The 15,185-nt window shown below is 39.7% G+C and overlaps 1 protein-coding gene across 1 annotated transcript in view; it reads right to left on the minus strand.

Moving 5' to 3' along the window:
- LOC126184403 (inositol 1,4,5-trisphosphate receptor) overlaps positions 1-15,185 on the minus strand; it is a 372,462-nt gene that overhangs the window by 188,708 nt on the left and 168,569 nt on the right. The window contains exon 19 of the mRNA XM_049926787.1: positions 4,741-4,907. Within this exon, the coding sequence (XP_049782744.1) occupies positions 4,741-4,907 (167 nt within the window). The remainder of the gene's footprint in view (positions 1-4,740; positions 4,908-15,185) is intronic.

Below are 15,185 nucleotides of genomic sequence, written 5' to 3' on the forward strand. Positions count from 1 at the left end.
GTGCGCTGATATGAAACTTCCTGGCAGATTAAAACTGTGTGCCCGACCGAGACTCGAACTCGGGACCTTTGCCTTTCGTGGGCAAGTGCTCTACCAACTGAGCTACCGAAGCACGACTCACGCCCGGTACCCACAGCTTTACTTCTGCCAGTACCTAATCAATTTACTAAATTGATAAAAAGTACACATTTTGCATAGAAATGAGTAGATCAGGGAAGTAACAACACCTTCTCATACTAGCATTTGGAAGTGATATGATGGAACAATACAGTTGGGTGCATGATATTAACACGAAGAGAGAAAACCCCATCATGAATTGGCTGGAAACATCTTCAGGGACACTGACCGCACTCAATGAAGTCATTACCTAAAGGAATGGAACATTACATGCGCACAATAAATACAATGACCACTGGCAAAAATGAAGCAAAAGTGGTCTATATTATAATGTCTTGTCGTGCGCAGTTGTGTATAAGCATTCTCCAGCTATTTGTCAAAATTTACAAAGTAAACATTGATATTCGCTAGATGACAGTACTGTTTTCAACTAATCTGATGGCATTACAGAAAATTTCATCATTCGGTTTGTTTCTACAAGGGGCATTCAATATGAAATGCAACACCTTTTTTTTTTCCTGAAAGCAGGTTGATTTTATTTAGGATTTGAATACACCATATCATTCCCCACTCTTTTGGCTATAAAACACTGTTTTTCAACATAATCTCCATATAATGTGATGGTATTATGCACCTTACTAGGAGGGCCCGTATGCCTGCACGGTAACAATTTACTGGTCAACATTGGAGCCAACGTCTTGCTGCATCAATAATCTCCCTATCACCCACATACTGCTTCTCGCAGAGCGCATCCTTCATTGGGTCAAACGGATAGAAGTCAGAAGACGCGAGATCGGAGCTGTAGGGTGGATGAGGAAGAACAATCCGAGGAAGTTCTGTGAGCTCCTCTCGCGTGCGCAGACTGATGCGAGGCCTTATATTGTCATGGAGAAGGAGTACTTCATTTGCATTTTTGTGGCAATAAACACAGTGAAGTCATTTTTTCACTTTTCTGTGGTCAGCACAATACATTTCAGAGTTGATTGTTGGACAATGAGGGAGTACATCAAACAGAAAGACCCCTTCAGAGTCGCAGAATACCATCACCGTGACTTTACTGGCTGAGGGTGCGGCTTTGAACATTTTCTTCAGAGGTGGGGTTGTGTGGCAATGGATTGTCGTGTTGTTTACAATTCGAATTGATGAACCCACATGTCATCGCCTGTGACAATGTTTGACAAAAAATTGTCATAATCAGCCTTGTAATGCAGAAGCGATTTTGTTGCTCTTTGTGGTCTTCTGTTAGGTAGCGAGGAACCCAGCAGGCACATACTTTTGAGTACCCCAACTAGTGGACGACTGTGTCAGCGCTACAAAAGAAGACATTCAGTTGTACAGTGAGGTGTTTGATTGTGATCAGTCAATAACCTCAAATGAGAGTGTCTGCATATTCCAAAATTGCAGGAATCATAGCTGCACGCAGCCGACCAGCACACGGGAGATCGGACAGGTTTGCACGACCTCGTTGCGATGATGACAGATGCCTCGCCCAACTCCTACGAATATCTGTGGTCCTCCACTTTTCAGCAAAAGAAACTCAGTGTCATCTCTTCTCGGAACACACCTCCATTGCAGACACTATTTTGAAGGCTACATATAGCGCCACCACCTATCGGAACTATTTTCCTCGATGTCCCACAAAAAACTCTGAATTCTTTTCAGTTGAAATTGGCCGAGAAAAAATGTGTTGCATTACTTACTGAACGCCCCTAGTATATGTGAAAAGGTTCCGATTGTTTACCATATAACAAATACTCATTTCTTTACACAATATCATTGGTGAAAACCAATGTATATTATGAGGTATGTGGAAGGCTGTGACTTCTTATGCTGCATTCTGCATGGTGTATGTTTTTAAGTGTAGCTGAAAACTGAACATCTGATGTCATACTGTGAGAACGCTGGAGCTGCAATAACTCATGCCCCCCACCCCGAAAATACTATAGCCACACACACACACACACACACACACACACACACACACACACACACACACACGTACTGACAACTGCATTTGACGGTGTGTACACAAAATTTAAATATCTCCAGAAACTACCCTGTATTTTTTTTTCTTTTTCTTTTTCTTACAACAATGTGTGTTGTTATACAATTCCATAGATGTATTTTGCCTGTACATATAAAACATTATTATGACTCTTTTGCGACATGTTTATCAGGAATACCAGGGGTGGAAATGTAACTAAGGCACTTGCAGCAGAAAATTATCAAGTCTGCTTTTTTCTCTTTTAATGCAATTATCCATAAGCTTGAAGTTTTAACACTTATTTTCATCCTACAGAGCATTCTTGGATTATTTTCTTTTTGTGTCTAAAGCTATCTCCTCAAAGAGTATGCAGGGCAGTAACCGACGGTAAAATATTTTTTGAAGTTAAACCCCAATGATGAAAGGGCTATTCTTTAAACAAACCAGTTATTATTTTGGAGCAAAAGAGTTGAAGAATAGGTAAAGGATATAATATGTTGGCAATATGTCAACACTGCAGAATATACTATAAAAATACTGGCTGATAAATATGTACAAATATTTACTTTCCTTCAAAATAACCACATTTATCCTCCAATAAAATTCATGCTATTTTGCAGAAAATTGCTGCTTCTGACTGCTAGTGTGTTAAGTTCCCCTTTTCACACACTGGGGCCTCAGACAAAAAAAAGAGTCAGAATTGAAGGGCTGTTTAAGTTTTATATACCGCTACCACTGACATCATTAGAGATGGAGGACAAACACAAAATTGAGGAAGATTTGAGAAGGAAATCAGCTGTAGCCCGGCATTCACCTGACATTATTTACGGCAGGGCCGACCGTGGCATGCCAACCTTCACATGTACAGCATGTGCCAGCCATGGGTGGGCCAAGCCCAGTCTTTCACTCAGCTTTGTTCAGACTTTCTCGAAAGCACCCAGAGCAGCACGACATTTCATTTAGCATCGTGGTGTGGCATTTTTCGGTTGGCACAAATCTCTTGTTTGGAAGAATCATGCTGTCAGCACTGTTTAACCTCCACTGTTTGTTCGTCATCTTGAGGACGTTCGATGGTCCAGTACTTGTTTGCACAAAGGAGGCAGTCTAGTGATCTATTGTCAGAATCCTTTAAAATGAATGGGAGTGATGGGAGAAGGATCAGAATTCTCAATTCACATTAGGTTTCACATAAGAATTTAAAGATTTAGTTGACAATGAAAGAGCAGAAAATTACAAAGATCGACAAATGGGATTCACTGTTTTGTACATCAAAAAGCACTTTGTACTAAATCTTCAGGACTGAAGCACGTGAAGAAATTTTTGGTAGTACGAATAGTAAAATTTCGGAAGTCATAAGCATTAGTCCACTGTCAGTTGCAACAGTTTTCAAGGGAATTGAAAGAAGAGTATGGAGACTTTATATTTCACTATAAAGTACATATGTTAAGCCAAGGGCATGCTTGGAATGACTTTTCCATTTAAAACTTGCTACTGTTGAATTTATGAAGGAAAAAGAAGTGCAGGGACAGAAATTAAAACTTGCAGAATTGAGTGAAGACTTCATATTTCAAGTGGACTTGGCTCCACACTGCCCATAGTAAGACATTGCAAGGTAATGTCTTTCTGATTTGATGGGGGCACAATAAACAGAAACTAGCATTGTAGAAGGGACGCATTCCGACAAAGATAGCACAGTTCCCTCCGTTCACTGGCATTAAAAAAAGTTAGAAGTTTGAAGAATTCATTATGGCCTAGAAATAATAACAAGGATAGCTTTATAATGATTTTGAGGACATTGTCAATCTTACATATGTTTCTGAGCCATTTTTGAGACTGTTTGCCATTGCAGTTGAAAGCCCCCCCTGTGCATGTGCAGATGTAACTGACTGACTGCACAGTAATTCCAGTTATGACAAATCTACATTGCTTTCTACAGGCAGAGTTTCAATGTCCTCATAATGAGGTTACAAAAGTGCTACAATATTTCAATCAACATATTGTGTGAAAGACCTTTTTTGCGTTATGAAGCTAAATGAATCACGATTACGTGGCAGCTAGAGTATAAAACTCGGTGAAATTGTCTGCACCTGTCTGTATGCTGGCAGTTTGTACCAGATAAAAATTATATTAGTTTTCAGCATGGCAAAAATAATTAAATAATACTGAAAATTTGTTTTGTTTATGACCTATGTTGTTGAGAAATGTGAAATATAAAACCAGGTCTTAAGCAGTGCAACAGCACTGCTGTTTGATTGCAGTGTATTTGCAGTTTTCCCCTCTTCCCTCATCTCACATTCTGGCAGCATGGTGCGGTGGTGGGGGAAGAGTGAAGCTAGGCTGAGCACTTTGGCACTCGTGCCTGGGTACGAGCTACGAGCCAAATTCTTGGTTGCCCCTGATTTAGGGAAACCATGAAAAACATGACTCTGGATAGCTGGGTGGAGATTTCAATTCCACTCCTCTTGGAAATTAGTACAGTTACTTCATTATTGCACCACCTCAACTGATGTGACCAAAAATGGATTATTCCATTCATTTGCACTACACTACACAAGTGTTTGATATTGGACTTAATGTCAGTTGATGTAGTTTAATTGAGTCTTAAACATTATTCAGACTACCAAAACAGAGTTACATACCTGCTACCAAAGATTCCTTCTGCTTGCATTCCTATTCTCTCCAAATCAATGCTTTTTTGTCCAATGGGCATGTTAGTGTCAGGTGACCGTTCAGTTTCATCAAACTCCCTTTTAAAAATTGAGAGTAAACAACTGATGCGATAATCTAATCTCACATCCAGAATGAACTGAAAATAAGAAATTAACCATAATCAAATGTGTACAACAACAAGTTTACATTTACAAGCAAACTTTTCAAACAAAAAGAATGAAACACACTGCACAATGAACCTACATGCCATGTGACAAATTATAATTGGATGATCTCTGTGCTGCAAAATAGATTAACTACAGGGGTGCATCCTCAATCATGGAAATAGAAGCTCACTGTTCAAACCGTGAATGTGTGCCTCCCCACTCCCCACCCCTACACACAATGATGATGATGATAATTATAACAACAACAATTACTTTGCAAATGCCCTTGGCACTTCACTGCCAAGATATGACATACACCTGGTTCTTAACATGGTTTTAATTGATTCTTTTGGTATATACACTGCTCTGCAAAACTTCAGGATGAGACAAAGTAACATAATATATTAAGTACTTGGTGGAAATGAGTGAAAATGCAGTAGCATTTGCCAGAGGTCTCCCAGTCATGCACAGGAACTTGGACATCACACGGCTTGAGATCAGCATGACTATAGCACCGAATGGGGCTGGCCCCACAACACAAAGCAGTTGAAGGAACGGGGAAAACACTGTGTGTCAATCAGCAAGCAGTTACTGTGCACTGTGGTGGTGTTTTTCATTACAACATTTGGATGACTTAAAATTGAAAAGAATCATCGGGAAACTAGTAGAAGAGTGAAGTGTGATGAGTGTAGCCTGGGAGTCTGGTATTGCTACCAGCATGTTTCACATGCAAGCAAGGGGAGAGGGGCATTCTGAACCACAGGCACTGCTTCCCAAAGGAGAGGTGGTGATTGGCCATGGTCAACTACAGCATGAGATGACTGTTAAATTGTACATCAGGAAAGACAGGACCCATGTCAAACAGCAGGTACAATTTCAACATTTAATAGGGCAGCAAGTTACACAATCTCACACTCCACAGCCATACAGCAACTGCAATAGGGTGGTCTCTTTGGCCACTGACCAGTACAGTGTAATTCATTGACACACACACATCGACAGCACTGTTGTGATGGTGAGCCAAGAGTATAGGGACTGAACTAATGAGAAGTGTGGTCGGATGATCTTCTCAGATGAGAGCAGATTCAGTCTGGGTAGTGATACTGGATGTACTCTCATACAGCGAGAGGTGGGAAAACATATTGCACTCACGAACACTGTCAAACACAAATGTTTTGGTGGTCCAAGTATTACAGTGTGGGTAGGCATAAAATTACATGGTTGTACTGACCTTCAACACTCTGAACATGGTACACTGACTGGTCAATGTCACAGTGACACTGTATTCCTTCCCCATGTATGTCTTTTCAGGGGTGTATTCAGTCCTGACTTCACTTTTCCATAAAAGTGAAGTCAGGACAACAGGCAACTGCATTGAACAGCACAGGTGGAGCAGCTCTTGGAATGAGAGGATATTCAATGAATGGCCTGGCCTCTCTGTTCCCCCAATTTAAACTCTATCAAGCAAGTGTGGGGTACAGTGGAGACACACATTGCATCATGTCCGCATCCACCAACGACCGTCCACCTGCTATCATCCACGCTGGTGGAGGAATGGAATGCTCTACCACAACAATTCATCACCAACCTTGTGGACTGCATGAGAACACATTACAGAGCATGCATTGCTGTCCACAGTGATCGTACACCCTATTATGAACCATGTCGCGACTTTTGTAAGGTCCACGAAACTACAGGGTCCGGCATAAAAAACTCCCCGATTACAAAGTAACGTGCAGCGGACAGTAGAAGGAGCAGAGTGGTGGGGGAGGCACGTCGTTAAGTAGCTGCCTACGTGCCGTTTTCAGTGTACGCCATGGCGTGGTCTGGTGAACATCGTGCCTTCGTAGTGGAAGATTTTACTCAAAATGGCGAATCGCCTATTAATACTCAACGTGCTTTTCGCGTTCGCTTTGCGCTCGGACGACGGGACCCTGTTCCCGATAAGAAAACAATTTATTCTTGGGTTGCTAACTTTCATGAGACAGGTTCCGCATTAAAAAGGAAACCACCTGGACGACCACGGACTGCAACAGGCACCGGAAATGTTGATGCAGTTAGAGCTTCAGTTCAACAATCTCCTCGACGATCCGCTAAAAAGCATGCAGCAGCATTACGGATATCTGATCGAAGTGTGAGAAGAATCTTGCATCGAGATCTTAAAATGCATCCTTACAAACTTGTAACTACGCAGGAACTGAGTGAACGAGACTGTGGTGTCCGTGTAAGTTTGTGCCAAGACCTTCTTCGGAACATTCGTCCCAACGATATTGTGATTTTTTCTGATGAAGCACACTTTCACCTTGCCGGAACAGTGAACAGCCAAAATTGCAGGTACTGGTGTGAACACAATCCCCAAGAACTTCATCAACGACTACTTCATAGCCCTAAAGTAACAGTATGGTGTGCTGTTTACAATTCCGGAGTGATCGGTCCTTACTTTTTCGAAGAAAATGACAGGAATTTAACCGTCAACAGTGAACGCTATTGTGCCATGCTCCGCGACTTTCTCCAACCGCAACTAAGGGAGCTTTTTGGTGAAATAGAGAACGTGTGGTTCCAGCAAGATGGTGCTACAGCCCACACAGCGCGGCAGTCACTGGCATTGGTGAAGGAAATGTTTCCTGGACATGTGATCTCGTTGCGTGGAGACATTGGCTGGCCCCCACGATCGCCGGACTTAACGCCCTGTGATTTCTTTCTTTGGGGCTATTTAAAAGCAAAAGTTTATAACAATGTCCACAATCTTTACGAGCCCTGAAAGAAGCAATTACACAAGAGGTTGAAGCTATTCCACCTGAAATGACTCAAAGAGTAATGAATAACTTCAGGGAAAGACTCAATCAGTGTGTCGACAGTGCAGGAAGCCATTTAAGGGATGTTTTATTTAAAAAGTAAGACCATAAGAGTATTTTCTAAAATGGCATAATATGTACCTTTATTTAGTATAAATAAAATTGTTCTACCTTATTTGGTTTTGTTTTTATTAGCTTTCCTTAAAGGGGAGGTTTTTCTGCCGGACCTTGTACCATAAACTGTGGTGACTTCAGTTTAATTACTGTCTTAGAATAAAAGTGTCAGTTCTGCTTTTCTCAAAATGTATTTCTTCTAGTTACCTTCAGTACTATACTGAAGCAGTTCTTTTTATTTATGGTCCAAGTTTTATCGAGCTGCATTACTTGTCAGTGACACATTATGCAAAATTTACCCTCATCCGTAAGTCTTGCACAGCAGTGTAGAATGACAAAGTTCCAATATCTTTCACTGCGGCTTGCAGTTTCCATGATAAATATGGAAGGAAACAACTGGTTGAACAAGGTTATTGAGCAATGACATACTCTATATCAATTACCAAAGCAATAATTTGAAGTTTAAAACAATACCAATAAATTGGAAACTATAATACATCAGTCTCTGATTATCATGTGCACTGTTAACAAAGTAGTTCGTCAAGTAATAAAGGTGAATCCCTTATTTTGTTTAAATCTTCATCTGCAGTCTTTTGTCCATAGCGCAAGAGGAATTTGTGTTTCAAATTTTTGTATAATGATTACCAACTGAAAAAATGCAGATCTTGTATGTAAAGAAAAGTATATATTTTCTTTCTTTTTACAAACAGATCAGCATAAATATTGTGATAAGTACCTAAAAATAATTAAAATTAAATGCACAAAGGTTCCAAATGCAAACATAATGACTGGAATAAAAAATAAGAGCAAATGAAAAAGTTAATAAAATGATTAAAATGACGTGCAAAGGACTAAATATTTTTAAAAAATCACATCGAAAACAATTAATTGAATACAAATAACAATAAAAAGGTATTTAAAATAACTATTTAAAAATTTAAAAAATATTTCAAACACCTGACAAGATTTGAACCCACAATCTTCAGCACAGTAGGCTAAAATGCTGACTACTACACACCACCACCACTACATGTGCAGGTGTCAATTTTAAGGCTCTAAAACATACAAAATTAAAAAGTTCTTTTTTTCATCAATTATTCATAAACAAAACAGGATGAATGACCTCAGGATGTGTTACCGAAGACCATTACATATATCACCATAAAGATGGTTTCAAAAACTCGATCCCACCCCTGGGGACCTCTTCTTATCAGATGTAAATAATTTTATGACTCAGCAAATGCTCTTCACATACTGCCACTAGTACCCTGAAATTCCCAGAATCAAATATATCATATCCCCTTTCTACAAAAACCACATAATTCAGTGATACCTTGACTGCACCCCCTCCATGTTGTTAACACAACTACTGCTAAAGATGGGAAAAATATGCTGCTAAGAAAAGGACTGCTTGCCCACTGTAGTGCTGCAATCTGATTGCTAGACTTGTTTGCAATGTGAAAGTGAGGCAACTTAACAGATAACAGGCAAGAATGAGCTAGTCCACATGAGTCATTTCAATCCTTCCAGCCAGCACCAGTTTCCCTGAACTACAGTATTGTGAACTAGCTCTAAAATGCATCTTTTCAGTGTGTCACTCTAGCCTATTCATTTTATATCTTTCAGTTCACTGAAATTATGTTTTGTAGCTGTTTACCGTTCCACTTTCCTTGCCAATTTTGTATTCACCATAGGATAGGGTCGATCATTTTCCTCTTGAGCACCTCGTTCATTCTCAATCTTTACCAGACTGAGAGAATGTATTTTTATTATACAACAGAGAACACACTGCAATTAATATTTGTGACAAGTTGGTTCTGTGCTGGACCTGACCTCAAACATGGATCCCTAACTTTCACAACCTGCCTTACTGAGATAATCTTTTACGTATCTGAAGCACACAGTAATCCTTTTCTTCTCACTTTTGTCACCAGTATTCTACATAGTAGGAGGTAGCTAAATGCCTGAGGTAGCTAAATGCCTGCGATAGCATTCTGTTAGGTGACCGAAATGTATTTAATTGTTTTGAAACTGTCTTCTGGTTAATTTAAATGTTTTTTTTAAGTGTACAAGTTAAAGCATTTTATGATTGCACATCAGAAATGAAGGGTCCTCAATCGCAGTCAAAGTGCTAGTGTGCAATTATCTCAACTTCATAAACTAATTGTGCCACACGTACAAATGTTACTCCAAAATTTTTCAGGCTTCCCAGGCAATTTGCCAACATCTTTGAGTTGTTGGGTATAGTGCCAGATATTGTTGTCTTCTTCACACAATAATTCGGTGACTTCACTTGTCGCTTTCATCAAGTGGTACCGAAGACTGATCACTGGATGAATTGTGTAGAATCTGCTTTCCCACTCTGGCTAAGGTCTGCTCTTGGAGATGCATGCAGGACGGGACTGTGGACATATGAGGGCAGCACCTCCAGCAGTGGACCATACACACAGTGGCAAGCCAAAGAGTCAAGTAATCAAAATTTTGTACAAGAGAAACAATGATAGTGTTTAACATCATGTCAACAACTACAAAATTAGAGATGGATGAAACCTCTGCTTGGGGAAGGATGGTGAAGGAAATTGGTTATGCCCTTTCAAAGGAACTGTCGTGGTGTTTACCTTAAGCTATTTATGGAAATCACAGAAAACCTAAATCTGGATGGCCATATGGGAATTTGAATCACTATGTTCCTGTACACTAGTCCATCACTGTGTCACCTTGCTCTGGAAAAATGACTGAATTATGTTCACTGTTATGTATGCTGCCAAGAAAAACATGACAGCAACATCCAGAATCCATGTTAATGTAAGAAGTTTCAGTGACTGACTCTTGAAGGCAGTGCACAAGACTTCTCAGATATGCTTCACATACTATTTAATATCATCTACAGAGAAGTTAAATCATGAGTATTTTCTTCCAAATTTTTTTATGAGATGGAACTGTATGTGAGCACATTTAACTCCTCTAAGTGAGAACTTTTGATATTTGGTGATTATTCTCCTTCTGCAGACACAAATTTTGATTCATTTGGTGATTCTAGATACTGAATAACTTTTCTTTGAGATGAAAGTTAAACTGGGCACTGAACAATAGCTGATATCACAGAAAACAGGATTTATGTTTGGAGAATGATTGAAGAAGCAGCATGCTGCATCTATCAGCACAGTACGCATTGGGTCAGTAACTCACTCTACAATGTTACACATCACAGATAAGTCTGCAGTCCATTAGTATCACATTGTGTACTTCAGGAATGAAAGGTTCAATGTTTGGAGTAATGTCAACATAAGCTTAATAATTGTAATTCCTGCAAGTTGAAACTCATATTCAGAGTTTTGATCATTGACAAAATAGCTGTAGCACTTATATCTAGAAATGAAGCAGCAGCCAAATGTCTGGATGTAGGGGGTGCACATATTTCACTGCAAATGGGCACCACAAAAGTCACAATTGAAGGTGGCAGGGCAGTAACCACAGATCAACATGCTGACATCCCCTCCTCACACAATTTCTTTTCTTTTTTAAGGCTTCACAAATGACCAAAAGCGTGCATATGTGGGATCTTGTTCCACAATGTCAATGTAAATGCTCACTAGGTGGTCAAAATACAAGCATTTTTTATGAAGTTTCAAATCTAGACAATTACACATTCACCATACAGGCAGATTACACAATTCCTTCTCTTCCCAAAAGCTAAAGAATTCATTTTTGGGCATAATTTTGAGCCCCTGGAAATGGCTTTGCTTGTTTAGTATTGCAGGAAGGAAGAACAGAATCCCAGTTTCATATACTGTCAGCAACAAGGTCATTAGTGTTTGGCTACTATACCATTGGGAGAGGGATGATGACTGGTAAGGACCACTGCCTTACTGAAGGTACAAGTCTGGAATTAGATAAATGGCAGAAAATCTAAACAGAAGGGCCAGAGATGGATTTGACTGTCTCGCTGCTCAGGTAACCTTACTAGCCTTTTCAATGAGACCTGCACTTGGTCGCTTGTGTGACCGTATCATTGGATACAACTGCAACTTCAGTATTTTGAAAAGATCTAATGATAACTTTTCAGAAAGGCCGGTATTTGCATTACTTTCACAAAAATTTCATAAGAACCACCATAAATATTTAAAATATAACAACGAAAATAATCAATTATTGACAATAAAATGTAAATGGATAGATAAGATATCTACTCACGAAGCAGTGGCAGGGGAACACACACACAAAAGGGTTTAACTTTTACAAGCTTTTGGAGCCAGTGGCTCATTCTTTTCACGGAAGAGTTGAAGGGGAAGGAAGAGGGGTGAAGGAAATGGACTGGAGAGGTTTAGGGAAAGAGATACAGTAAACCCTTTCCTATTTCTCCCTGTACGTCTATCTTTTTAGAAATGGTTGCAGGACTCAGCTATTTGACAGAGGATGTCAAATTAAATACGTTCCGGATGTCAATTTTCAATCTTACTTTATCTTACTTTATTTTGCAACCAGTTTCAGTGTTTTACTATGCCATCCTGGATCACTATAGCAAATATCTACTAATACCAGTATTGATGGCCTCTGTTTCTGAACACAACCAAGATAAATTCTTCCTACACATCAGTCAGGGGCCTGAAGATGCTGTAATAAAACGCTGAAACTGGTTGCCAAATAAAATAAGGTTGAAAATTGACAGCTGGAATGTATTTAATTTGACATCCTCCTTTTCTGTTTGTGTTCCCCTGCAACCGCTTGGTGAGTGGATTTTTTTATCTACCCATTTACACAAATATTTAAAAGATACACAACTCAACACTGTGACTCTACCATCACATTATTATCAAGACTATTTTCTCCATGAACTTCTGGCAGATAGCACTATCGAATATTGTTATTTGAAGATGGCTTCTGCTAGGGTACGTACATCGTAATTCTTTAATATTCAACTCCTAACCCCCCCCCCCCCTCCCACCTGCCAACACACACCCACACCCACACCCACAGCTGCACGCGCACTCACCAGTTCCACCACTTGTGGAGTACTTTCATTAAAACATACAAGATCAAATAATTTCACTCCATTTATTCCTACGATCAGCCCCATTGTCTGTGGGCACAGTATTAACATAGCAAGTCATGAAGAAAAATTATGTACATGCACCACAAGTGATTTGCAGCTAACAGACTACTGCTTATGGACAAAAATCTTAATGTTGTCTAGTTTACACTGAATAACAGTGGTGTAAATTATCCAAAGCAGAACACGAAAGAAGGCACTACTACTGTAATACAGGTTTTACATCTACAACTACATCTACACGGATATTCTGCAAATCACACTTAAGTGTATGGAAGAGGGTTCATCAAACCACCTTCACAATAATTCTCTATTATTCCAGTCTCTAAAAGTGCGTGGAATGAACAAACACCTATATCTTTCCGTGTGAGCTCTGATTTCGCTCATTTTATTATGATGATCATTTCTCCCTATATACAGGCTGCAGCACATAAGTCCAGACAAATGAAACATTTTCTTAAACGCAAATTTATTAAAACAAAATATAAATGAGTATGAAAATCCTTTTACATGTAAGTAGTAGTATCTTTCAAGAGTAATATAACTCGATGTAACCCCTTTCAGCCACAACGACCGCCTCCAATCTTGTCCTGAAGTCATCACACGCACTCTTTAATACAACATTGTCCACATTCATGAATGCGGCTTCAATAGCGGTGCGTAGAAATGTGACATTAGGGTGCCTCACTCTTTGGACTATGCTTCAAACATAGTAATTGAGGCAGTTCAAAATCCAGGCTATTCAGGGGCCAGAACTCCTTTGACCAGAACACATCAACGTTATCCGAGAGCCAGTTTTGGACTAAATGGCTCGTATGGGGCCCTCCTCTGCCATCTGACACATTGTTCGCTCGCTGACATACTTACGTTTATTTCCTCAGCAATTGCCCTAGATCCTCTGAAATCAGGGCCTGAGCCTTTTCTACGACTGCCGCAGTTCGTTACATGCATTTCCTCAAATGAGGTTACCTGGCCGGGTTAGCAGAACCTTCCCCAGACTTCTCCGAAGCATTATACTTGGTCACAATATCATAAACAGTCGATCTCGGGTACCTGAAAGAACTATTTTAGTAGGCAAACACCAGTGTGAAGACTTTTGATAACTGTGGTTCTTGTCCGTGACATCTTGGCCATTTTGAGGTTCTGACTGTTTGCTAGATGCCTATGGCTTTCAAGAATGCCAATCGTGACCTCCTATGAAACTATGGTATAACAGGAAATTCAAATTCAAATTTGTCAGATTTAAGCACTGTACACTGTAGGTTGGCATCAACAAAATATTTTTGCATTTGGAGGAGAAAGTAAGTGATGGAAAGATTCCACCAAAAAGAAAATACCTTTGTTTTAATTATGTCCACCCCAAATCCTGTAACATGTCAGTAACACTCTTACCCCTATTTTGCGATAATACAAAACACACTGCTTTTCTTTGAACTTTCTCAGTGTGCTCCATTAATCCCATCTGGTAAGGATCCCAAACCACACAGCAGTGCTCCAAAAGACGATGAACAAGGGTAGTGTAGGCAGTCTCTTTAGTACATCTGTTAGGGAAGTGTAGGCAGTCTCTTTAGTACATCTGTTACATTTTCATCTACATCTACATGATTACTCTGCTATTCACAATAAAGTGCCTGGCAGAGGGTTCAATGAACCACCTTCAAGCTGTCTCTCTACTGTTCTGCTCTTGAACGGTGCACAGGAAAAACGAGCACTTCTTGTGATGATCATTTCTGTCATGCCAATAGACAGTTATCACAATCGGAGGAGGAGAAAACTGGTGATTGAAATTTAATAAGAAGATCCCATTGCAACAAAAAACACCTTTGTTTTAATGATTGCCACTCCAGTTCATGTATTGTGTCTGTGGCACTCTCTCACCTATTTCGTGATAATACAAAATGAGCTGCCCTTCTTTGAACTTTTTCGATGTCATCCGTCAGTCCCACCTGATATGGATACCACACCGCACATCATTACTCCAGAATAGTGCAGAGAAGTGTGGTGTAAGCAATCTCTTTAGTAGACCTGTTGCACCTTTTAAGTGTTCTGCCAATGAATCGGAGTCTTTGGCTGGCTCTAGCCACAACTTTATCTATGTGATCATTCCAATTTAGGTTATTTGTAATTGTAATCCGTAAGTATTTAGTTGAATTTACAGCCTTCATGTTTGTGTGACTTATCACGTAATCAAAATTTAGTGGATTTCTTTTAGTACTCATGTGAATAACTTCACACTTTTCTTTATACAAGGTACATTGCTACTTTTTGCACCATACAGATATCTTATCTATATCATTTTGCAATTCGTT

Source organism: Schistocerca cancellata, chromosome 4 (genome assembly GCF_023864275.1).
Source record: "Schistocerca cancellata isolate TAMUIC-IGC-003103 chromosome 4, iqSchCanc2.1, whole genome shotgun sequence".
Lineage (NCBI taxonomy): Eukaryota > Metazoa > Arthropoda > Insecta > Orthoptera > Acrididae > Schistocerca > Schistocerca cancellata.